Genomic DNA, 25,446 nt, shown 5'->3' on the forward strand with positions numbered 1-25,446 from the left:
AACGTAAATGCCCACATACAACTTTAATAATGATTTCTAGAATTCGCATGATTTGTAATTATCATGTAGTCCAATATTATACATTTTATGTTTGTCAGCCTCCAGTCTGGCAACAATGCTCGATTCTGCTGCAACACGCTGACTTTTTTCTCTTTCATAGCCTAGTGGCATGAGCACTTCACTTTTGGTTAGTGAGTTACCTCAAAAACATAGATTTGGGTATTAATTACAATAGTCACGACACTCAGGCTTTCACCAAAGAGAAGTTTAAATGCAGGAAGTTTATTTAATAACATCTGGCAGACTGTGGACCTTGTGAAGACAAAAGAGGATCTTGAAATAGGAGGATATCAAAACTAGATTTTGGCAATATAGAAGATGTATTGTCCATGTAGTTCTGTCATAAGCTTTAAAAATACTCTTATTAAATATGTCTTTCCTTCCTTAAGACCAGATAATACATGAAGCCAGTAAGAGTCCAGGGGTCAGAATATTCTTCAATTCTTAGTTATTCTCTATGAGCTTTTTTTTTTGGCTTTTCTTCGTAAGATTCTCCATACTCATTCACTCTGCTCTTATCCACAGGATAAAGCCTGGCAGAAAAAACAAATGAGTAGTTACAATACTGTCTGGTACCTGACGGAATTGAGCAGTTCTGTGCCACTTAATTTTAAAAGTGAATCTCTTTCTCATCATAGTATCTATTCCCATTTGTGGCAAAACCTCCAACAGTATTAAAGATTAGCTACAGACACATCAGTTTCTTCACATTAAGACTTAACCAGTTGTCTCATACCAGGGCCTCTTAAAAGATGTATGAGCTCCTCTAAATCTTGGCTGGTGTAATTCTCAAGCAGTCCAGGATATCTCTCAAACTTAACTAGCACCCAGCCACTGGCTGAGAAGACGTTGCTGAGCTGTTAACTTCTAGAAAAATACCTTGGAAGGGGGCCTATTTTACTACACTTATGTGTGATCATAGAAACCCAAACCTGGAGTCCACATTCAGTGTTAATGGTTAGTTAGAGGGACAAATCCATACAGTCTGGTATAATGTGAACTTGGCTTAAAATTCTTGTTTGCTTCATGTATAAATATTTATTCTTGGGAACAAGAATACATTTTCTGTAGCTTCACTTACGAACAATATTTCAATGACAACTGCATATAGCCTTCTTCCCTGTTTGATTTTAGTTACTTAAAGAAACTGAAACTCACCAGATACTTGACTTACAAGAGCATCTGATAACTTATGTTTGGAAACTAGATAAAGAGGAAAGCAGAGCAGGGCTTTTTCCTCATCAGAAAACATCCTTCACTAGTGCCTTGCATAGCAACTTGGGAAGCATGCCTCAGATCCTGAGCATATGTAGACACGTAGCCCCTCAGCAAGGGTTAGAAGCCCAGAACTCTGAAATGGGTTTGTGAACAGAAGTGTAAGAATTGCTCTCCTTCACCTCGCTTCAATCTCAGGTTAATTTTCTTGGTAACTTTCAAACACAAAACTACCTGCTGAAGGATGAGTGCTGTTTTGGGAAGGGAGAAGGGGTAACTGACAAAAAACTCTGTGAGTGCTGAGAGAAGAGGAGTTTCTTGTTTACTCTCAGCATGCTCAAGGGTCCAGGATTACTGTCTGTTATGAGAAAGCACTTTTGCTCCCCATTTTTACTGAGATCTCCTTTTCAGGATACCCTTCTCATTATTCCCTTCACTAGGCATATACACAACTACCATTGTCCAGACCATACTATACATTACTATGATATAAAAATTCTTTGGAAAGTCTATCCCAAACTATTTTACAGTTCTTTATAGCAATAAGAGTGCAACCATCTACAACACTGTAAAAAATTTGACAAGTTTTAAAGAAAGGCATACCATCTTTGGTAAAGATAGACCAGGAACACCACATCATCTCTAAAGCATGCCAGCCTGTGAGATGTTGGCATAGTGATGATAAAAGCAAATATATCATCAATAAAGGTGTTGAATGCCTACAAATAAACAAAAAGTATACTTCAGTTGGCTGTGAAGAAACGAAGTAATCTGTCATACAGAACTGCAGGAAACAGGCTTCCTAGAACTATATTTTTCAGTAGGAACACAGACTGCTTGCATATTTATAACACTACCCAAGGGTTATGCTGAAAAACTAATTAATGCAAACTTTAAAGTGCCTTTTTAAAAATGAAGACCATACTGCCTAGTAAAAATCATTCATTCCTTATTTGAAACATAATATTCTACACCACTGAACTAGGCCTACTATAGGTTCTGTTTCTGAAGCAATAACAAAGTATTTCCTCACTACTTTTTCCTGAGTGAGAAAGTTTAAATTCCCAGACATCCGCTGGGAAACCAATGCAGACAGGCTGCAAGCATGCAAAGGCAACAATATTTTGTCAGAGAAGGTAAAGAAAGTAAGCAGAAGGGCAGCTCCTCTTGATCTGGCTCTAGCCTAAAGGGAGGACTGTAAATCAGTTCTAGTACTCATATGGTGCAATAAACTGTTTCAGCTCACTAAAGACAGCAGAAAACAAATCCAGCAAAGAATATTCACTGTTGGGTGAACAAACTGAGTATCATGGCTTCTCCTTTCAATATTAGCCAGTTGTACATTCCCCCATACCATAAGGGGGAAAATTATGTATTCTTTAAGCAAAGAAGGACTCACTCTTCAAAATGAACCAATGTTTATATGATGAAACAAAACATCGGTAGGAAAAGAGGGTGTTGGGCAGGATAGAGTTCTGATTAGTTACAACAGGAAAACTCTTTCCAGCAAGTCAAAACAAATCCATCAATCCAAAGTAATCAAAGAACATGGACAGCACTTCTCAAGCCTGTGCAAAGGTTTGTCATGGAACAACAACAACAAAAAGAAGCCTTGGCAAGCTGGAAAAGGCAGCCTTTCCAAGTCAACACCCAAGTGCATGATTCTACAGCGATGAAAGGAAGAAAAAGCTCCATCCTTCAGGCATGTAGGCAGTCCTCATAAACCACTGAAACTGAATGCATCAAGGTAGCCCATCTAATAGTATTTAACTAGCTAGTTTTCTGTTGAGATTACCTCATTTGAAGGTACTCTTTAGAAAACTATAAAGAGCATAAATGTCAAACTACAGAAACTGTAAAGTTTATCTCTGTTTTTTGCCAAGGTCTTCCAAAACAGGAAAGAGTTCAAATTAAGGAAAAGAAAGCTCCCTAAACCAACAATCACAAGTAAGACCTCAGACTGTTTTTTCACTCTTCCAAGTGTAGAACAGAGGAAACTTTAGATATCCAGCAGGAAAAAGTAGATTACCCCTTCCAAAGCCCAGTAAGTTAAACATAATTGAAGCATCATATGCATCTCTCTACATACACACAAGCCTTTGTGGCTTGTGGGTAGCCTCTGGCATCTTAACAGGAACTATAAATGCTGTGTAAGAAAAGGCTATTCAGCAAGACAATTCTACTGCTTTAAAGGTTACTTGCTTGGGTACTTGTCCTCTCTTGTCTCTTTAACTGTTGATGTCTCTGCTAATTTATTGTTTTTTGTGGTTGAAGTGAAATTACTTCACCAATATACCTCCTACTCCCCTCTATTAAGAAACATGCTGATTTCCCTATTACATGTCAGAAACACTACATAGGTTTTCTTTTTACTTTTTACTGTATTTCCATATCAAACACTTTAGTTGCTATTCTGCTATCAGCTATATTTCAATCTGTTTTCTTAGATGCCCCTAATTCCTTAAAAATATTAAGGCAGCAGGAAGTTGGGCTATTGCTATAGGCTCAAATGGAAAAGCTATGAAAGGCACTTCAAATTTTTAAGATTTTAGTTCTTTTGTCCCAGATCACCTGTTCAGAACTGGACATCGTGTCTTGAACAGTTTTTAACAGTTTCTTTTGAAGTACTGATGTTCTGGAGAGTTGTAATACATCAGCACAAAGGAAAAAATAAATTAAAGCATTTATGAGTGGAAGCAGAAGAATAAAAGGGCACATGTTGATGGCATCAAGGTCTTGATGATCCCAACACATCCAGGCAGGGTTTCTCAGGACCCAATGACTAGGGAAGCAAAGGACATTATAGAAACCCTAATGACTCAGAGAGGCGGAAAAAGATGGAGTCAAAATACTGTCAGCTCTTAAGGGGTACAGGAACAAAACTAGCATGTAGTTGCTGACTAAGGAAGAACACAGGAGATACAGGAACTCAGCAGTGGGTATCCCTTGTCCTCCATATCAGCGTGAAGAATCCTGACTGGGGTACTTGGGTACATCCATCTTGGTGCTTGAATACTCTACAAACCACTTGTGTACAGACAGTGGGTGCTCGTGGGTATGCAGGTATCAAAGGGTTAGTAAGGTGATTTTGTTTTGAAATAAAGTCATCTTCCCCTCCTCCAAGGTCTGGTGTTCATCTCTGCTACAGCACTGCATTATTTCCTACAAGGGCAGTCTAGGCAGTGGGGACATTCAGCCACCCCTCTTCTGCCATGTGACAACCCACCACACATTGGTCACTACACTCCAGCAGCTCCTCATTACCACCCCAGCACAGAACAGGGTGTACGTCACTTCAGTCTCTGGAAGCTGCCCAAATAAGTTCTCCTGGTGGTCCTATCTGTTTCTTAAGAACTATCCTTAATAACATTATATTAGTATAATATAATAATTATTATACTAATATAATATAATAATTTATTTCCCTGTGAAATAATGCAGTAAATTGAGACTGATTAATTTATAGGCAAGACCAATGCTTGCACCCTACAAGACAGTTGACAATATAAAAAACACTGTTACTATCAAAAGTAGGATACAAATATTCTCTGTATGTGGAAGTCATTATGTAAAATGGAAATGAATATTTCTTTCTTTGTTTTTACAGAACAGTTTCAAACAAGTTTAGTTCTTAAAGAAAAAAAAGCACTGTCAGCCTTAAGCTAAATATTACTAAGCTGTTTCTTGCAGAAAATTATTTCCAAAATGAATGCACCAATCTTTAAATTAGAGCTTTACTTACTTTGTATGTGAAAGCCTTCCATGGCAAGTGTGCAACGGATTTCATCTAGGAAAGAAAATATCAATTTGTAATAAAGTCTGGAAGAAGAGACATGAAAAGTAGTCTTTATCACTTTTCAACCTTACCTTATAGTTTACAAACAGCTGGGGCAGCATAAACAGGAATCCAAAAGCATACACTCCTGAAGATAAAATATAGAAAACTTACAGAAAAATGCACAATAAAGTACATCACACAACTATAATTTCACAATTAGAGATTTACACTCATTTTCCTAAAGAAAGAAGATATATCTAATCCTTTGTTCCCTTTGGATTGATTCTGCTCCCTTTCTCAACCACTGTGATAATTTTGGAACCTACAGTCAAGTTATTGCTCTATATTGCACTGATCCAGCTGACAGCTGTTAATTTTCTACTTCAGAATCTTAGCCTCCACTTGAAGATATATGAATAGAAAAAAAACAAACAACCCTCAAAAAACAAAAAAACAATGTAAGAAGGGACTCACCATTGACAAAACTGTTAATCAACCAGGAGTACCAGCTACAAACAGAAGACAGTCTGGTTATTTTTTCATCTCATCCAAAAATACATACCTGTAATACATCGTCTACATGATGCATGCTGACTGCTCAAGAATTGGCTATGTTGTAAATTACTTAATGCAAGAACTAAGTAACTCGCATCTACCTTTGATCAGGAAAGGCTCCAGAGAAAGTAGTTTAAGTGAAGGATGCTTATCAGTCCATACAAGAAGTTTGGAAAGATTTATCAACTGCTTAGAACTGAATGTTTTTCAGAACATTCTAAGACTTCTGCACCCAAACTGCACACTGAACCCTGACAGACTTTTAAAGATAGCACTGTATTCGAAATACTAAAGAGACACTTAATATGGCACTGTAATGACTTCTCAAATTTCAAATAACGAACACCCTTCACTGCAAACTACTACAGTAAACACTTAAAAAGTTATTACAAGGAATCTACACTTTTCCCTCCTTACATCAAATGTTTAATGGATGTTCAATGGCACGTAATCTTAGCAACATAACAAATAGCAGTCAAATTCCATACTTCTGCTTGTGAACAGCTAAGAACTGTGACGCTCAGGTTACATTATTTAAAATTAAACTTGCACTGCTGTGTTAGTGATGTGTTAATAGCAACATTACAGCTGTAGGAGCACTTTGCTCATCCACAAGCATCTAAAAACTGCATGAGAAAATGCCTGCAAGATTAAAGGATAATCCACTGTGAAGATTTTTATTCAGTCACATTTTCTTACAGATTTAACAATGACAAAAATTCTACAACATGCACTGTTTTCACTCTCTTAAGCTAGAGCTCAGAGAACCCCTGGCATACAGCATTCTGCAGTACTGAATAAACTCAAGAATTTTTGAGAAAAGCAGAATTTAAATGATGCATATTTTTTACCGCCTTTCTAAGACAAGAACCTTTTTAAAAAGAAACCTGTTTTTCTAATAGCCCAGAATTGTCCCAGTTTCTAGTACAAGTGCTACAGCTCATGTGTACAGCAACAGCAGTTCTTTCTGATGTTATTTTAAGCTACTCTTTGCTCTCCCTCCCTTCCCTTCTGGTCCTAAAGACTATAAAAAGAACCCAAAAATATGCCTACATGGCCATCACCATGCTTGTGTTTGCAGGTTTTTTTCTACAACCAAGTCTCATGGCTGCATACTTGCTTGCATGTGCCCAATACAAAATGAACTAGAACACTCAAATTATTATTTCGAGTTAAAGTGGACAAGAGTTTTGCCTTTTCATGAAGTATTGAGCCTTCAGCTCTTGTGAAGTATCAATATGTTGCAGGAAGTCCATGGCTCTAAGGGAATAGAGTCCTCTCTTAGAAATGCTTCTGCTTGCTTTCCATCCCAGCTACCATATTTAGGAACAGAGGAACCTTTTGGTTGGAGCAAGTAATTCTGGGACAGTTTTTGCTTCTCTCTGTTATTGGACAGGTTCAACCACTGAACTCATCTGTCTTGTCACCTTATCAGTTCTCTGAACATCAATGGCAGCTTACTTCCTTCTCTTCTGACAACTTATTCTGGTTCCTGGCTCATGAATCAAAGTAACTGATTCATAACCTATCATCTCAAATTAGTTAACATACAAAAAAATGGGAATGTTTCAAACGTATTGAAGATCAGTTATAAATTTACAGTACCTTTTGTATTTGACATTCATCAAGGAGTAACCTGCACCTCCAATACACAGTGGATAGAGCAAATATGACAAGTATTTCATGGCCTAATAGACAAAGAAAATAGTTTTTTCTTAGTTAGTTCACATTTTATGTACTGCAGACTTTTCACGGCATTATCAGGAAGACAGACACTTTGTTTTTCTCCTGAAAATCTATTCCTGTTCCTAAATGTCTGCTGTTATTTCCAGTATGCTTCCAGTTATAGATATGGTGATGAGAATTCCATGCCCAATTCAGATGAGCAAGCATCTTAGAGCAAAGGCACCTAGAAGTAGCATGAAAATGAGAGTCTAAGAGTAGCTCTCTACTTAACACCAGTGTTTCACCAATATTCAACTCCTTTCAGAATCAGGAAGCACATGAACATTCTTCCAGTCTAAATAATGAGTACAGATACCAATTTTCAAAGTTGTGAATGGTAACCCTTTAAGACATTTCTCTTCAGATAAGTCACTTACAATTCGGCTTCTCAGAGATATGTTTCAATGAGATTCAGGTAACAAAAAAAACTCTTTCATTGTTTCTTTTCACAAGTTATCAGAATGAATTTTCACTATCTGATCACCCACATGATGATAAGCCACTTGACAACTACGACAACATGGAAAATACACTTGTAGCAATAAAAAGAGTGAAACGAGTCATTCAGCAGGCTGCTCATATAGACTTTCTCGATCAGAAGTCACATGATTCCTTCCTACCTGGGTATCATACTCCTCGGTTTTCTTTTCAGAGTCATTGTATGTGCCAAACTGCAATAAATGAAAAAGTATAATCAAGTCAGAACTGGAAGGAAAAGCACAGCTATGTGATTCCCTAAATAGAGTTTTAAACTGTAAACTAAACTGCTTGGTCATTAAGGTAGGTAACAGTTGAAAGTTTTTATCAGCGTCTATACAAAAGTCACTGCAAGTGTCACGTGCAGCCTGCCAAACACAGGGTATGCAAAAGTTCAATTTTTTCCTTTCACACGAAACATCCAGGAATTCTTTGCTTAGGAAAATGTTGTGAGAGCACAGTTCAGGAAGGAAAAGCAAAGTCAAGTCACTAAGAATCTGGCAGATACAGGAAGCCATTATTAAAAACCATAACCATTTTCATGCATGAAGAGGTCAGTTATGGATTATCTCCACATCTCCAGAAATTGTAACTGCTTCAACAAAGTTCCTTGAATACTGACAAAGGAACAACCAGAGCCATCAGCCACTCAAGATACATAGGCTTCAAGCCCACAAAACTCTAGTACTTCCTGTGAAGTAAACACTGAAGGTTCAACAACTGTTTTTCCTACGAACAAGAGAAACTTTCAATGCAGACTTGGCTTTAAAAAGATTACACTCTCATTAAAAAAAAAAGTTAATTTCAATCACTGCTGCCAGTGCATCTCCTGCAAAGTCTCAGGATTTAATTCCTCCCCAGAAGATTTAGTCCCCAGAATATCTAAATGTTCCACAATGGAGAAATTACATCTGCAGCTTCAGCAAAATTCAGTCTTATGTCAAATCCCAATGTCAGTTAAGAATGTCAGGAGCACAGTCCCACCCACCTGTTAACATCTAGAGGGACTGGCAGAAGAGTTCTGAAGTTTCTTCACACGTTAAATACATACATATAGCTTTTTATTCTACAGAACTCAAAGAAATTTGTAAGTTTGAAAATGCTTATCTAGCTTTTGGATTAAACTATCTATAAACACAAGATGTATATAGGAAATTTTTATAGGGTTTTTTTTCATCTTCATTTTACTAAAAGCCAAGTTGCACAGTAATCTGGAAAAAGATGGGCAACTCAAGAGTGTAATCATGAACAGGCCAATGTCTACTATACCTGAATTCTGGGCCTCAAGCCTTGCCACTTGATTGTCATTTTCAAAGCCTTCTTCACTTTCCAGAGCTGTGATTAGCAAAAACAAAATATGCACAGAAAAGATTATCCAAAGGAATGCCTTATGCAGGATTTAAATAATCAGAATCAAGACTCCAGAACATCTTCTTTAAGCATTCATTGCATAAAGCAGCAACAGCCTGATTGCAGCACACTGCCTGTGTCTCTTCAAACCAAATGCTGTGTCACCAGATAAATACAACACTGGGAGCCCGCACTATAAAGACTCAGATGATACATTTCAAGTACAATAGTGTAGTCCTTCCAGGATACCTGCATTGCAGTACTTAGGTGGGGATTGCTGCTCTCAGCACCAGCATGCATCCCAGGTCACGCATTTAGAGAATTCTCCAGTAACCACCTGCCAAGCAAGTTTTCATATGCCTCTGAGGTCAGCTGGGGTTTGCATAAAGGTGCCTCAGAATTCTCAACTGTGATTCAGTGGATACCTACAGGGTCATTACATTTCAGTAGTGGGCTGCAAGCAGAAGTCAGTGAATCCACTGATTTGTTTGGCTATGTACTGTACAGCTGTAACAGCTTCACCGTAATGTAGCCAAAGGCTCAGTTTTCCTGAAAATTTACTCATGTACCCACCCACACAGGTACTCATGTACCCATCTATATAGATTCAACAATTCAGACAATGCAGTAGGCTCACCAGGAGAGCTACGCTTCATGAAGCTTTTTGTGGACAAGGTTTGTTTAACTTTAGATACACCAATATTCTCTTCCCACCCATCATATATTCCAAACAAAAAAGAGAATATGGTAAAGATGATTCTTTACTGTCATCTTTGACACAAGTGAAAAAATTGCTTATTACACAAGCAGTGTCACTATTAGTACTACATGAAAAACAAGAGTTAAGAACAAGTTGTGAAAAAGCTCTTCCCAACAGACAAATTCCTTTGAGATTTATGGTCCGTATGTTCATTCTCAACTTGAGACAACTACGTTATCTCACCATCACTCTAGAGGAGAGAATGTTTCTTCAACAGAACCAACAGAATATTTCCCTTTAGTTTAAGTGTCCTACACAGTGTTCCTAATATAACACTTTCAACCCAGTTCCCCCAGCCTGCAGTCCAAAAGCAACAGTCATGGGAACCACAAATCTCAGACAGATTTAACACATCTCTGGGCAACTTGAATAACAAATTCAGACAGGCATAACTACCAAATGAGATCTGAATCTCATCAGACTTAAAAATCTCAACCTACTGAAAAATAATATTACAATCAATGAAATGGTACTATTTAGGACACCACTGTTCATAGTTTTCACAAGAGCTTAATCTCTCTTATACAATAAACTGTAACTTAAGGATCGCTTTGTGACTTTGCATTCACTAATTTAATCACTAACTAAAAATTCTGAGCCGTTTTGTTTCCACAGGGATTATCCACAACTGTAACAGATGTGTACTCAAAAATTCCATGTGAGAGCCCTGAACTTATTTTTAAATCCTGAGAAGTAAGTAGATCTGCAAGCAATGTTAGGTAGAGAGATCTCCCCTTCCTGCTACATCTCTCCCCTTCTTATTACTGCTCACTTGGTGCTTTACTACACGTAAAGCTGGCTTCTAAACAGTACCTGCAGCCTACTCACTGAACATGTTCTTCTGGAATAATGAACACAGCCAGCAGTCTCCTCATTTTCCTCCTTCCCCAAGCATCTCAGTCACAGCCAGGGAGAACGCTGCAGATGTGCAGCACTGCCTGATGGCACACAGCCTGCTCTTTGCAAATGTTTCCATGAAGGCTTCTTGACATGGTTATACATGCCTGGTTAAGATGCCTATCAGATAATGCAATAGGAAGGAACCTCAGCATAGCTTTATGTTTGGTTTCCACAGTACCAGATCATCCCAGAGAAAAATGCTACTTCCAGTTTAGTTATAAACGGATACAATCTCCTCTACCACTGAAAGTCAGTTAAACGATGCTGCAAAGACAGCATATTACGGCAGTATTTTTCCAGTAGCTAGTTTAGCATTCTTATGGAAGTTGCTGCAAATAATGGTATTTGGTTCTAGAGCTTTAAGAACTCACCTCAATCACTGCACCAATGCCTGCTGGGATCAGTACCAATAAACTTGTTTGTTCATCCAAAAGGAAGAGAAATATTACCACAGTACTAAAGCACCGCCAAAGCACTAGAGAGAAATAATGAAAATTAAAGGCTTATTAATATTTAAATGAACAGCTGAGATAACAGAATTTTGTTGGCCTATTTACTACAATTCCACCTTGCACAGTTTAAGCGTAAACTTATATATATATATATCTTGATATATCTAGTCCTAGAAACAGTCAGTGATCTATATACCTCCAGCCAAATAGGAACAAAGGTATTTTATGAAATCTTTATCATAAAAGATGAAAGGAAATAAGAATATTTAAGGAAAACTCCTGTACTGCAGCAATATATCAGTACTATTATGAACTATATTCATGAATCTTGTCTTGAAGAAGCTGAAAGGCTGTGAGGTAACGTAATGTCAGCCTTTGAAACTCATGCAACTAACTTAATGCTTGTAGATGTTAAGAAGTATATTTCTGGGTTATTTTTCAGGTTTTGCAAAACCTTGCATGCTTTTAAGTGTCTATCAACTGATTCTTAGATTAAAATATCCATCTCCCAGAGAAAGGACAGAAAGACATGAGAGCTACAAGACACTGAGACATCAACAATTACACTGTACCATTCCAGAGCAATAGCCTGTGACCCTTCTCCATCAGGGCAAGAAGGAGATACAGGCAGAAAGGTGACAAAGGCTTGTTGAAGAGAGGAACGAATCGACAATTACTGGAGACCAAAGATTTGGTAGTACAGTTAAAAAAATCCCTTTGTCACTCAGCCTCCAATTTGACTTTCCTCACTTTTCACTTTGAATTTTTACTAACTTTTTGGCATACATATGCCAACAGCAGTACAAATGGCTTGCAGAAACAAATGCACTGTGATAAAGACGATAAGCAGATTCTCCACATGAGAAAACCACATTTCTGTTCATGGTAATTTAAAATTCCAAATTTTTTTCCTGATATTGATATTCCTCACATGTTTCAATCAGTTTGCAAATCTGATAAAATCAGAGATAGACTCAGAGGTCAAAAGATTCCTGGTTTATAATCAGAATGGAAAAATCTATTAAAAAACCAAGCAGTATCAGTGCAATAAACAAGGCTGAGAAGTGGCATATTAAACCTCCAGTGTTCACAGCTGGGTATTACCTTCACCTGTCTCTAAGAAGGCTTGGCAGGGTATCAGACCACTATGTTTCTCTCATTTTTCCTACATCCAAGTCAACTCAACCCTTCCATGCTCTTCTGCCTGAGAACCTTCTACTGCTCCTATTTACATAAATGCCCAAATCAAACAATAGTGTTACACTACAGCATTTTCCCTCCCCCAAATATTTTGGAAGCTGTAGTTATCTACAAACTTGCAGGACAGCATTACCCATGATAGTGCACTCTCTCCGCCCACAGGACTTTCTCTGGTCCTCATTCTTTTCTCGAAGTATTTTTCTGTTCCTTCAGCAAGGGAAATACGGCAAGTGACCTAATATTAAACCAATTCTCAATGCAAGACAGTCAAACTTGGAAGTGACACAAGTGTCTGAGACTGATACTTGAGCACAATGCTAATAGCGTTAGAACCAGCCTATTTTCATACACAAAACCATATTTCATTTTACTATCTTGGTGAATCTGTAAAGTGTCAACTTATTGCAAGACTAGAAAAACACACAGTATGTATCACACAGCACATGCACAAGATTTCACATTCTGGCCCTACCTGCTTTTGTTGACATCCCAGTCATGCTCCTCTTTTTCTTCCAAAAACTGATATCATTTTTGAATGCAAGGAAATCAAAGAGAAGCTGCAAATAGCAAGAAACATACTCATTTGCCTGAAATATGCACTTACTACAGACTGCCAGCTGAACTGTTAAAAATGCATTTAAGATGGAATTCAAGAAAAAACATTCAAAAAAGGTTTAGAAGCTTCAGAAATAAAAATTCAGCATAACAAATAAAAGCTAAAAACTGTTTTTAGAAGCCCAAGTTGTAAAAAGAGTGCAAAATGACAGGATGAATTCCAAATACTGCTAGTACTAGCACTGCATTGTGCTGATCCAAATTTCTCCAGGGATTAGAAATCAGACTCAACCCCTGCTGTTGGTGCCCCAGCTATGTCACTGCAGTGGTAAACCTTGGATGACTCAATGAAATGTGAACCTATGTTGACAGGGATATTAATTCTAGGGGCTTTGGTTCAACTGTAACTAAGAAAGAGTTAAATGTTTTATATTTCAGTCGAGATTGTTAGTTTCTATCTAGTTATCTCAAATTTCTGTTTTATTTGAGATTTTTATATTAATTATGCATTGGAAATACAGATGGCATGCAGCAGAAAACACTTCCATTGTTCTACTGAAATTACTATTTCCTAGAACAGTTGTAATTTCTAATAACCAAAGTTTCTCCACTTACATGGAATGCCGCTACGAAGAATGTCAAAGCCAGAAAGTACAGGTTAGTATCAACAAAAATTCCTTTTACTTCATCTGCATCCTTTTCTGAAAACCCTAAGAGAAAAAATCCAAATAATTATACAAAAAGTACCAGACAAGTAATTGCTGTTATGCTAGAGTCACGTATGAAAGAAATCCTATGTCACCTGCATATAGTTTGTTAAAGAACCAGCTTTATTGATAAAACCCTAGTCTATCTGTATCTTGGTGAATTATTTGGCTTGCCCATCAGTTACAAGTAGGTTGATGTGCCTTTAACATGTTGTAAGAATTTTAAGGATTTAAAATAGTACAGCACAGCAGCTTCTAAGATCTCTTGGCCTGCACAGAAGTTCAATTGCTGTCTGAAGAGCTTAGAAAGAGAGGATTGGAAAGAATCCTATAGTCTTATACATCAACAGCAGTTCAGATACAATGTAGTTCCTTACTCTGGCATAAAGAACCCAACTACAGTCTAGTAAGAGAAAGCTAAGTCAGCAAAGATAACCCTGAAAATAAGATGCAGATTTTTAAGGATGATGATTAGACTTACAAGGAACAATGGAACAGACATTTAAAGACAGTAAAAGCTTGGCTATACCATCACCCACATAGAGCATATTAAGTTCAGTGCAAAAGTGTACACTTGCTCCACTACATTTAAGCAAAACACAGAATTTAATAGTTCAATGCATGTGAAGCCTCCAGTTTATCTGAATTACCTTATAAATTTGTAACTGAGCCAAAGTGAGAGGCCAGCCACTTCTGAAGTGTCAGAAGCAGTGATGATCAGATTCCTTCTGCGTGCTAACCCTGAGCCCAGAGACTTTGCTGTGGCTGCCTGTATTTTCACTGTAGGTGTATGTCTACAGTGACCAGCTGTTTATAGCTTATAGCAAAGCTTACGTAACATCGATCCAGCTTTTCTGTTCCATGGATGACAGGGGAAACCCATGGTGAAAATTACCTCTCCTTTCTTTTTCCCATGTCAACATTTTATTTGCATCTTTACGTTCAGGTAAAACAACCTAAGACTTGTAGCATTAAACCTTTTCACCAGCTAACCAGATGGAAGTGTTATGTATGTACTTACAAGAAAACTAGTGAGTGGTTGGTTACGTTGTTCGTTTTTTTTTTACCTAAAGTCATTAAAGATAAAAAACATACCAAATTGTTGGAGGGAGTACACAGCATCCTGCATGTGGATCCAAAATCGGAGTTTTCCAAGAGATATTTTATCATATGACACTGTAAGAGGTAGCTCTGTTGTTGAACGATTTATAACCTGGATTTCAAAAGGTACAGTTTACTTTTTAATAGAAGAAAAATGGCAATAATTATTTCCATTCATTGTTGCAAAGTGATTATATTATATCAAACAATTTTGAGATGTCAGTTTGGTTTCTGAAAGGGAGTAAGATCTTAGACTTCTATACTATGCTTGAAGTCTTTAGGGTTTTTTTTCCAAATGTTAGATTAGCTGTTTATTCTGTTCAAGTTCTTATAGCAACCTCACTGTTACTGTATACAAATGCCTCCGAGATGCTTATGTAATGTTACCTCTGCTCAAGTGGGAAACGTGTGCTCAAAGTAATTCTCTCTTTTGACAGTTCTTCTCTGAATATATAAGCTAAGGTTACCTAAGATAGAAGATTAAAAAAAGAAAAATCACATCCTAAAGGCCACAGTCTGAACTTTACTAAATTGAGGCTGGTTTTGACAGAAATAGAAGTTAAATTCATATCAAAACAAAAGGTGGGGAAGCAAAGTGATGCTATTTGCTCGGATTGGTGACAACACAGCAGCTAAAGCTAAGCAAGCTGCCCTGCTTACAAACTTGGGGATATGCGGTGTCACAGAGATCTTCCTGCTCCAAAAGAAATAAAATTCAGCAAGTTCTACAGTATAATCTGTACTTTAGTGATGGTAACTACCTGGGGTCCCCTTAAGCCGGAGGGGGAAATCTTAAATAGCCTCAGCTCCTTCTGCATGATAGTGGACTGTCTCTTAAACAGGTTTAACACAAGCAAAGGAAAATTGTTCTCACAGATGTTAGAATTCTCTGCAACTACCTAGGTACAAGCTCAGGCAGTATGTTCTAAACTTGCAAGGACAGCAAAAGACTACAGGCAGGCAGGCACTCTGCAACACTTCAACATCTATTGCTGCCAGCTCCTGACTACTACCCAATCATAATTCCCACCTCAGAACTGCTACTCTACACCAGCTCTGTTTCTACAGTAATTAGGTAGCTGACACCTATCGAGATGGATGGGCTTCTTCTGATTTTTATGTTACAGAACATTATTTTAGCCTCTCCATGTTATCAGTCAGGTGTGAACTGGGGATTATGTTCACTCTCCCATTCACTCTTTCCTCCAGTAACAATTGTCAACCTCACCACTCTCTTCAGACCCTGAGAGCTTTTCAGACAGCGGCAGAACATGTATGCATGCAAAGGAGAAAAACGGAAGCTGAGGAAGTTTCATAAATACAGCAGGAAGAAAGCCTGAGAAACTGGAATGGTGCCAAAGATCACTGAACTGTCTGGGAAAAAGGAAAAACAAACAAACCAGGGTGAAACCAGCAAGGTTAGAACTGAGGACAGAGAATGCTGGCAAGATTCTACAGTCGTTTACCAAAAGCTACATAAACATCTTCCAGGCTTCTAGTTTTTAAAGGATGCCCGTAATCCGTCCATTCTCATTTCAGTTTCTCAGTCTACCAAAGATAGTATCAACATTTCTCAGAGAGAAGGAAAATACACTTTACCTGTGAAGAACAGACAAGAAACAAAAATTTTGCAAATGCATGGGTAAATAGCAAGTGCTCTCTATACAGACAAAGCACTACTAAGGAGCTAGGGGAAGTGTAGGAAGAAAATGAGATTTCAATAAAAGACAGGATAGGAATTCTTCAACACAAATATCAAATTAAATGAAGAGAAAGATTAGAAGAACAAACTCTTTCTCAGTGAACAATTAAAGTCTGCAAGTGCTGCTTCACAACTTAGTTACTGAGCGTAACGGTTGCTAAGCTTTTGCGAAGTCGTCAAACCTCTATAATACAATCTACTCTTGTAGCACGGTCTCAGAACATCACACATTACTTCTGGCACTCTATCAGTACTACAGAACAGTGTGTAAACAAAGCAAGTTCAGTGATATGAATTTTAAACTTTTCTTTTTATTACATCAGAAGCCTGTACAACCCCCAAAGCCCCAGCACTGGCAAGAACATTTAAGAACATGAGGAACACATAACCTCTATCCTACAGTATTTATCACAGAAGACCTACATCTTGGTCAAAATAATAGTCACTTCAAAATGTACACAGCCTAACACAAGCAGGGAAAATGCATCTTCAGTTCCATGACTGTAGGTTGGGCATACCAGAGTTCACATTCTTTACAGTTTACAGTCAAACGCCGACCTTGCTCCACAAATGCTGTATCACCTTCCCTTATTCTTTCCTGCTCTTTACGTGCCCCTCATTATCTCACAGTATACGTAGTATTAGACCCCTCTTTCTGTAGGGCTTGAGAGCGGTTTGGGATGTCACTACTGAGAAGTCACATAAGCCAGTGCTGAAGCATAAATTTGCTAGCATTGATGAAACAGTCTTTGCAGCACTTCTCAGGATCTGTAACAACTTTAAGGCACTGATTTACAATAGCATTAACCGTGGCATGCATGACAACTCCAGGAATGTTACTAATAAGATGAGAATGCTGAGTTTATTTGTAAACAGGGTACATGACCAGTCAGAAGCTCTCATGAATGGACTGAACTGAATGAGCTGCGGTAAGAAGCTTAAAACAAAGGACAGTGACTACCAATAAAAACACCACAAAAGCATATCTAAAGGAATACTGGACAAAAATATCTGCTACCAAGATTTGTAACAAATGCTCAGGAATTTATTTTGCCAGACAAGCTTGGAGCGGGGGGATACAAGCTCTTAAAGAAGATTCTCCCCAAACTAAGTAACAATTCTGTGTGTCTGAGCTAAAGTTAATAAATTCAAAAGTCAATTTAGAAGGTCTACAGAAATTTTACATCTACCAAGGCTTCCATCTAGAAGATACTGAATCCAGACATACTCATTTAACAATTCTGAGACATTCCCCAAGACTTCTGTTCTCAGAAACTCTGGTAAATTCCAGTCAGTGAAACTGAGAACTGCAGGGCTTAAATAAGGACTGCTATGATGAATGTGGTTTAAATGCAGGGGACTGCCATGTGTAACTTGCAGTAAAGAAACTGAATGATTTCCCACAAGAGAAGAGTTGGAAAAAACCCTGAATACAGAAAACTACTTAAATGTATAAAATACCATTATCTTTTTTTAACTGCAGGGGTGACTGAAAACTAAACCAGGTTGCCCAGAGAGGATATGGCATCTCCATCCTTGGATATATATCCAAAACCCAACTGAAGAAAGTCCTGAACAGTCCACTCCAGATGACTCTATTCTGACCAGAGGCACTGGACTAGCAGCCTTCAGAAATCTTATCCACATCACCCTTCTGTAACTCCATTATTGAAGTTTCTAAGTTCTGATTTGTTTGAGTGCACAAAATCACTGGATGTACAACACTGCACTGCACTGCAACCCCAAGACTTTAGGTGCTCAGGTTACTCTAATGTGATAGAGAGCACCACAGAAAATTTAACCACAAATGAACTTTTTGGAGATAAAGAGAACAGCTACTGACTTATCTCAGTGTAGCACCAGTATAAGACATGTTCAGTATGCTCAGAAGATACCACAAGCAGCTCGGGGATGCTAACACAACTGCTTCAGCTCAGGGAGTTAAATTGCTCATGAGACTGCTCCTACCACAGCTGGTGCTGCAGTGATGTCCTCCATATTCACCCAAAAGGCAGAAGCAATGGAACCCAAGTATCTTTTGGTGGAATAGAAGGGGGTGCTTGGCAGATACTTCTGCAAGAGGGGAGTCTCAAAACCCAGATCCAGCCTCTGCAGTTACCCGCTGACCACATTAACTTCAACAGTCATTTATAGAGTCCTTCTGTGAATTTATACTTTTTCATTATTGCAAACAACTTATGACAATATCTTAATTAAAACAACATTGAATATTACTGTTAAAACTGTTAAATGTAATTAAAGGTATTCTATTACTCACCATCAAATCTTTCACTCTGTTGCTTAGCTGATCAATAAATAATATTGGAAGGTAATGCACTGTCTTCCCCAACTGAACCCTAGGATGTTTAAACATGGATTTTATGACTGTAGTGATCTAAAAAGAAAACTACTTTTATTCAAATTAGCACTCATTCATTACTTTCAGATCTACCCATGTAGGTATTTCCCACCATCTTTTCAGGCACAGTTTCTTTTAATACACAGAAAGAAAGAAGCCACTAGCCTAGAGTCTTTCATAGAGAGATGTCTGTATTAAAAAAATAGGCAGGTCATATTTTTCCTTTTAGTTTGCTTTTACTCTTCTGTAGAAAGACAGAATGAGAAAAAAAAAAAAAAAAAGACAAATGAAATTGGTTGTGATGATGCTGAAGCTGCTGCATGACCAAGAGTAAAGGAAATTAAAAAGCTTGTTGAAGAGAAACATGCTGAAGTTTACTACCACGTATTTGTATCCTTTGTCTCAAGTTTCCCTCTGCTACTGCAGCAATGTCAATTCTCCACCATCTCCCTGACTCCTGCACACCCCCAATAACATCTATCAGGTCAGCAACAGCATGTGCTCTTGCTAGCGTTGGACTAGGAACACGACGGCTGGCACATACACAGGAAGGCTGGATACTACTGGAGAGACTGCACAAGGAGCAGAAATCTTCTCTGCCTTCTCAACATAACTCTGGATTGCTCTATCACCTCACCAACCTGCATAATAATAGAAACTTCACAGCCCTTGATTCCTCTACAAAATTGACCCCTTGAAAGTTATTTAGCAAATGATGATCTATATGCAATTGCTTTGTCAGTATCTTAGAAAAGTATGTAGCCTAATGCCCCCAGAGAGACTAATTCTTACGGTTCTTCACTAGAAAGGCAGTTATCTACTCCATGATGTTCTCAGTAAAAGTCTATGGAACTGGCATAAGGGAACTTTTTAAAGCCTGAAAGTTGAATTTTAGTTGTTGACAAAAGAAAGAAATCTCCATGCATGATAAAAGACTGGATACTAAATATACAATGGGCAACAGTAATACAGGAAAGTACTACATCAAGACTCGGAAATACCGCTTGGTTACTTAACTGAAGAGGTTTAGATTTCTATGTAATTACTACAATTGAAGCTACTGCTAGTGGAATTGCAGCAGGCTGTTTCATATCCAAACTGTTTCCAGTATATTGCAATGACAAAACAGCACTGATGCCTATATAAACATGACCAGAGAACATACCCTTGCTCATTAACCCCTGCTCAACCTGGTTTTGTTATGGGCCTATCTTATGAGTTACTGTGTTTATCTGTTCTGGCTGGGAAGCTATCCCAGACCCCCAGGATCTGCTTATTAAGCAACTACTTCTGGATTTAACAGGATACTTGTAGAGAAAAGCATCAACATTCAGCAGCACAAGCCAACACAGTGCTATTTATATGGTTAACACTGGAAGTAATTTAAGTAAGCTGTGAACAGCAGCTACTGCCTGCATTTAGTGACCTAAAATCCTATCCTTGCTTTTTAGTATTTACTTGAGAAGCTAGCATAATGTAGGAACGCACACTGCCAAAGTAAAATAAAGCCAATCATAAAGGAAGAAGAAAGATGTCACAGGAGATCCATCAGCTGTGCCTCTTCAGCACTTGCAGTTTGTAGAGTTACTTTGCAGATGAAGTATAACTGGAAAGTCCAAGGGACAGTAATTGCTTAAAGGCCAGAAGTGTGATTTGAGAACAACGAGGTATGAAGCCTGCTTTTTTACTTGTTTACATTTTACATGTGTCTTTGTAGTTCTGTTTTGTCTTACTATTATAGCTCCATACAAAAAGTATTCCAATCTCTGTGCTGCCCAGCAACAAAATACCTCCAGTAAGGTTTTCTAGTCCATAATATATTCCTAATTGTCACTACTGAAACGCAAGCACTAAGAGTACCCATCCTTGTCTCCTAAGTGCCAATTTAAACACAAAACACTACAAGAGGCCAGAGAGGATTTTTTAAGAAATATGCAGTAAGTTTATAATAACAAACGTAGCAAAACGAAGTCATACACTTACATCTTCATGTAACGGTGCACATCAGCAGGAAGGGATGATCCATCAAACACAAAATCTTCTGCCATGATGTTTAAGGTTAATCTGGACCTCCAGTGAGAGACAGGTTCATCTAGAGTGTTGGTCTGTTTTTCTGCTTCAATTTGCTTTAAAAATAAACATACATACTGCTAAGCAACATAAAAATTGGAATAGGATTATACTGCAGTTCACAGAAATTATAGAGTCATTGACTATATCATAAAACAGAAGCCCCACTTTGAAACACTTCACCTTAATTTTGACCAGATCAAGTATTTTGCTCAAATACAGCAGAACGGATTGTAAAGGCCCACCACAACCTGACACTAAAAATCTTCTAGTGCTCATTCACAGCCTTGTTCATCAACAATGAATATTCAGCTAATTAAGATTAATACCTTAGGAATGTGGGTACTACTCAGAAAAAAGTCACTTTGGAAGAAGGACTGTAGTAATTGGATATTACTTCAAAAGAGGTAAAAGGATGTGAATGATAACACTTATTAATTTTTGGGAGTAAAAGTATCAGACCATTTGTTCTGAACTTCTGAGCCTCTGAAGGCAAGTGCTGAAAGCAAGTAAGGCCTTAGCTTTCAAGAGATGCTTACCCCCAGGCCATTCTACTTGCTTTTCTTTGGATGAACAACAGCTGTTCTGACTTTTAGTGTTGTTCTGTAGCCTCAGCTAATTTTCAGCTGTAGTCTGACAGGATTCAGAAACGTCACTCCTGGCTACAGGTATATTTCTGATTCCAAAGAAGAACAGAGTGAAATTCTCAAGCTCCACTTTAATATGAGACACAAAAGCCATTAACAAGTATTTAAATAAGACTACATTTTCCCCCTCCAACAAGTAATCACAGCATTTGTCAAAGGATACTATCTTATTCTCTTGAAGTGAAAAGTAAGAACATCTTAAAGAAAAAGAAGCACTTTGACACTGGTCACTCACCAATATCAAAGTCAAATTCATACCTCTGTTTTATAAAAGCAAAGCATATTATTTCACATGAATCCAGTTCACTATAAAAAGCAGCATCTCACTGCCATAGAACAATACAGTATTTCTACAGAAAGTAATGAATCATTAAAGAAGTAATTAATGTTAACTAGGAAAATATTTTAATAGCAGCCAATGTTATAGAGGGCTTTACCTCTATTGTGCTGAATGGTCTACTATTTGCATACAAGCTGATAATCAAGAAGAGGAGTTTGGGTTTATTTCCCATATCATTATTGCTGTGAAGATGCAAGCACAGCAAATGCTAACACTAGAAGTGTCTATACTAGAAATTCTTTTTTTGCAGTTGTTCATCTAGAGATGAAAAAAACCACCTACCTGTGTGGCTGATTCTCCAGTGAGCAAATTAATCTCTTCTGGTTTAGGGACCATGTACGTGGTCAGAGGGCTTACTATATGCACCTGCTTACCATCATGCCAAGGCAAAATGCCAGCATGATGAAGAAATATATATGCATATAATGTGCCATTATTTCGGGTCTTCTTTGGTACAGAGACATTCACTGTCCTAGAATACAAAATAAATCTGTTGAAATGACATAGCATATGCTGAAATATCTACCTATTACATATAAGGATCACTGAAGATGTTCCAGAAGCAAGCAAAAAATGGCTGAGAACATAAAAGAAGAAGGAAGGCATTTGGCTTGCCTGGCACAAAACAGGGCTAATATTGCCTAATGAACCATAGCTGGATGGTATCAATTTATATATTCCTGTATGTATCAATATTTGCATTTCCAAAGTTTTAATAATAAGATAGTTTAGCCTTTGTCCAATTCATACTTTTATGACCCTAACAACACAGGGCTGTATTATCAGTTCTTTTGTTGTTTTCCCCTGCCAATATGTCATAGGGCCAAAATTATCAGGGCACTTGTACAAAACAGCCTTCTGTGTGTTGAATATGTATGGTAGATCCTATACATGATACAAAGTTTTAAAAAGAAAATCGCAGTGTTTTGCCAAGCACTCTGAATTAATATCTTCACAGCTATGGCATGAAAAGCACACCATCTCTAGATTAGAGCCCCAAACCATGAAGTCAACTCCCTTTGTGTTAGCCAAGATAATCACCTTACTTGCAACATTGCACAGTGCCTCCCCTGTTCCTATGAATTTTCTGGGCTTGTTTTGCTCTGACTACTTTCAGTGGCTTCAGAGACTATGTCAGTAAAACAATTTTAATATTTTCAAGTCTGACAATGTTTTGTATGACCTAAACTGCAGATCATGTTCTTCAATTACAGAAAATGCAGAATGTGAAAAAACCTGGGAGACTGACAAAAGAATCAAGAATAAGGTAACTATTTTAAACAAAACAAAAATCCAAACCAAAAGTGAGGCAGCAAATATGAAACACAAAACAAGTAGTTCTAATCATTTTAGCTGTATCGAGGCATATATAGAGTGCAGTGTTATACTCAGACATTTATGTAAGGACACAATCTGATTCCATCTCAGCACCAACATCAGAAGATCTGGAAACCCAAAACTACCAGAAAAAGAATGTCTACTTTTAGGGTTATTAGCACTGAAACAGTTACAGAGAAACACAGTGCTAAAACACAGAAAAAGAGAACACAGCTTGACTTTGAAGCTCTATTTCAGGTTTGAAGCCACAGCTATCAAGAACAGTGTGTAGGTAGCAGATTGGCTACACGTTAGAAAAAAGTCTAAAGCGTTTCCAGGTTCCAGGCACTTTGACTTAGATTTTCACAACAAAGTCAGTCTTACTATTATAAGCAAAGCACATTTTTGTAAAACATCTGTCTCTCTAAAACAGCAAACTGCTCCAGACTAACCAAGGCTCAAGTTCAGCGCATCATACATTACTGACCTAGCACACCTAGCGAGATGAACGTTTAGACTGAATCTGAAAATTAAGATTAGATGACATAGGACAGCATTTGAGACTTGTAAAGTCTACAGGACAGAAACAAGCATTTCTGTATTTACCCGTATAGCTTTGGGTTGCAAGCTTTGTTTCTTGCAACTATGAGATGATTTCAGTGTGAGAAAGATTTGTTTAAGGGTGAACTTAGCACATGGTTTCCATCACTTTACCAATACTTAATGCATTAAATATTCTATGAAATTAAAGGGAAAATAATTTTATAATTCTAAATATTCTATGAAATTAAAGGGAAAAACACCGGTTTTATTAACACCACCACTTTGCCCTCAACTCTAAGGCTGAAATCCAACTAACACCTTTCCTGCCTTAACATAGCAAATACAGTTATTACTTTATGAAACAAGTGGGAACGGAATAGCCTGTACAGCATGCAAAAATAGTTTTTACTCTTCCTCCTCCCCAAAAATGCAAGAACAACTCTATTCATTAAACTCTACCTTGCTTTATGCACACTTAGTATGTATTCTACTTAAGAATTAAACAAAGATCTCGTAGTCTGGATACCTACCTTTCAAATTTGGACTCAATATCAAAATCCTCCACGTTCAAAACCAGATCTATATTACTCTCAGCACCAATATTTGATCGTGTGGTAGTGTACACACTTAGCTGAAATCAAAACACAGCACAGAGAAATCAGGGCATGGAAATACTGAATTAATGTACTGGTACACTTCAGAGTATGGATCTGTACTTTGCCCACTTCCCCAGTCACATGATGGTTATATACACCGGGAAACTAAAAATGCACTCAAAAAAACTGTAGCACAGCTTCCTTCCTTTTGGCAGCAGAAACACGCTGTAACACAGCCACTGAATGTATTCTAACAGGATGACCTAGAATCACAGAATGGTTTGAGTTGGAAGGGACCTTAAAGCCCATTCAGTTCCAACCCCCTGCCGTGGGCAGGGACACCTTCCACTAGACCAGGTTTTTGAAGTCCAAGATCTCTACAGAAGCCGAGCAAGGCTGCTCTGGTCAGTGCATGTGTCAACAGATGCACGAAATGAACGAACAGAAACACACCTCCATCCCGCCCGTGCTTTACCCACAGGGCAGGGCACTAGCACCGCGCTCCCCTTCACCCCCCCGACCACCGCGACACTCGGGGTTTGGACGATGGCGCGGCGCGCTCGGGCACTTCGCGCGTGACAGCAGCTGTCAGCCGAGTCACGCCGCGCTTCCCGCACCACGAGCGGGCATGGAGGAGACAGCCTCGGACAGGCACCGCCGCTCCTACCCTCCCACAGCAGCACCGCTGTCAAGGCCCAACGCTGAGGGAAGACGAGGGCTGCTCCCGGCCCTGCCACTCAACCCCTTTCCGCCGGGTGCCCGCTGCGCTGCGCTCACCTGCAGCTTGGGCCTCCGCGCCAGGTAGGGCCACACGCAGCCCGCCGCGCCTCCCCCCGCCGCCGCTGCCGGGCAGGGCCGCGTGTAGACGATGCCGTACATGACCCAGCACGTGTGCGCCACGTACACGGCGAACACCCCCACCACGAGGCTGGTGAACGAGCTGCGGCTCAGCATGGCGGCGGCCTTTCCCCCCCCCGGCTCCCCGCTCGGGATCAGCCGGGCCGCCCCGCCGCCGCCGCTCGCGCATCCCACACGCA

General features: G+C 38.6%; 1 protein-coding gene across 3 annotated transcripts; it reads right to left on the reverse strand.

The window, feature by feature from the left end:
• Positions 1-262: 262 nt before the first annotated feature.
• CLPTM1L (CLPTM1 like) lies at positions 263-25,446 on the reverse strand. 3 transcript variants are annotated; one of them, XM_080611939.1, is made up of 17 exons: positions 25,187-25,446; positions 24,344-24,444; positions 22,236-22,425; positions 20,880-21,022; positions 18,816-18,894; positions 14,830-14,947; positions 13,643-13,737; positions 12,945-13,029; positions 11,192-11,295; positions 9,080-9,145; positions 7,954-8,004; positions 7,214-7,296; positions 5,528-5,562; positions 5,143-5,198; positions 5,018-5,062; positions 1,879-1,994; positions 263-593 (listed from the first exon to the last, which is right to left on the reverse strand). In XM_080611939.1, the coding sequence occupies exons 1-17, from the start codon at positions 25,361-25,363 to the stop codon at positions 509-511; spliced, it is 1,629 nt and encodes a 542-aa protein (XP_080468065.1). In that variant the 5' UTR covers positions 25,364-25,446; the 3' UTR covers positions 263-508. The 3 variants fall into 3 exon arrangements, with proteins under 3 accessions (XP_080468065.1, XP_080468066.1, XP_080468067.1); XM_080611940.1 differs by lacking the exon at positions 25,187-25,446 and adding an exon at positions 24,863-24,912; XM_080611941.1 differs by lacking the exon at positions 1,879-1,994.

The sequence above is a fragment of the Psittacula echo genome, assembly GCF_963264785.1.
Source record: "Psittacula echo genome assembly, chromosome: 2".
In the NCBI taxonomy this organism is placed as follows: domain Eukaryota; kingdom Metazoa; phylum Chordata; class Aves; order Psittaciformes; family Psittacidae; genus Psittacula; species Psittacula echo.

Excerpts from the sequence above, each read along its gene's own strand:
- CLPTM1L (XM_080611939.1), bottom strand. The coding sequence starts at position 25,363 with ATGCTGAGCCGCAGCTCGTTCACCAGCCTCGTGGTGGGGGTGTTCGCC. Across the intron at positions 21,023-22,235 it reads CTGGAGAATCAGCCACACAG|CAAATTGAAGCAGAAAAACA; the intron begins GTAGGTGGTTTT and ends TTATTTTTAAAG. Across the intron at positions 5,563-7,213 it reads ATGAATGTCAAATACAAAAG|CTGGTACTCCTGGTTGATTA; the intron begins GTACTGTAAATT and ends TTCTGTTTGTAG.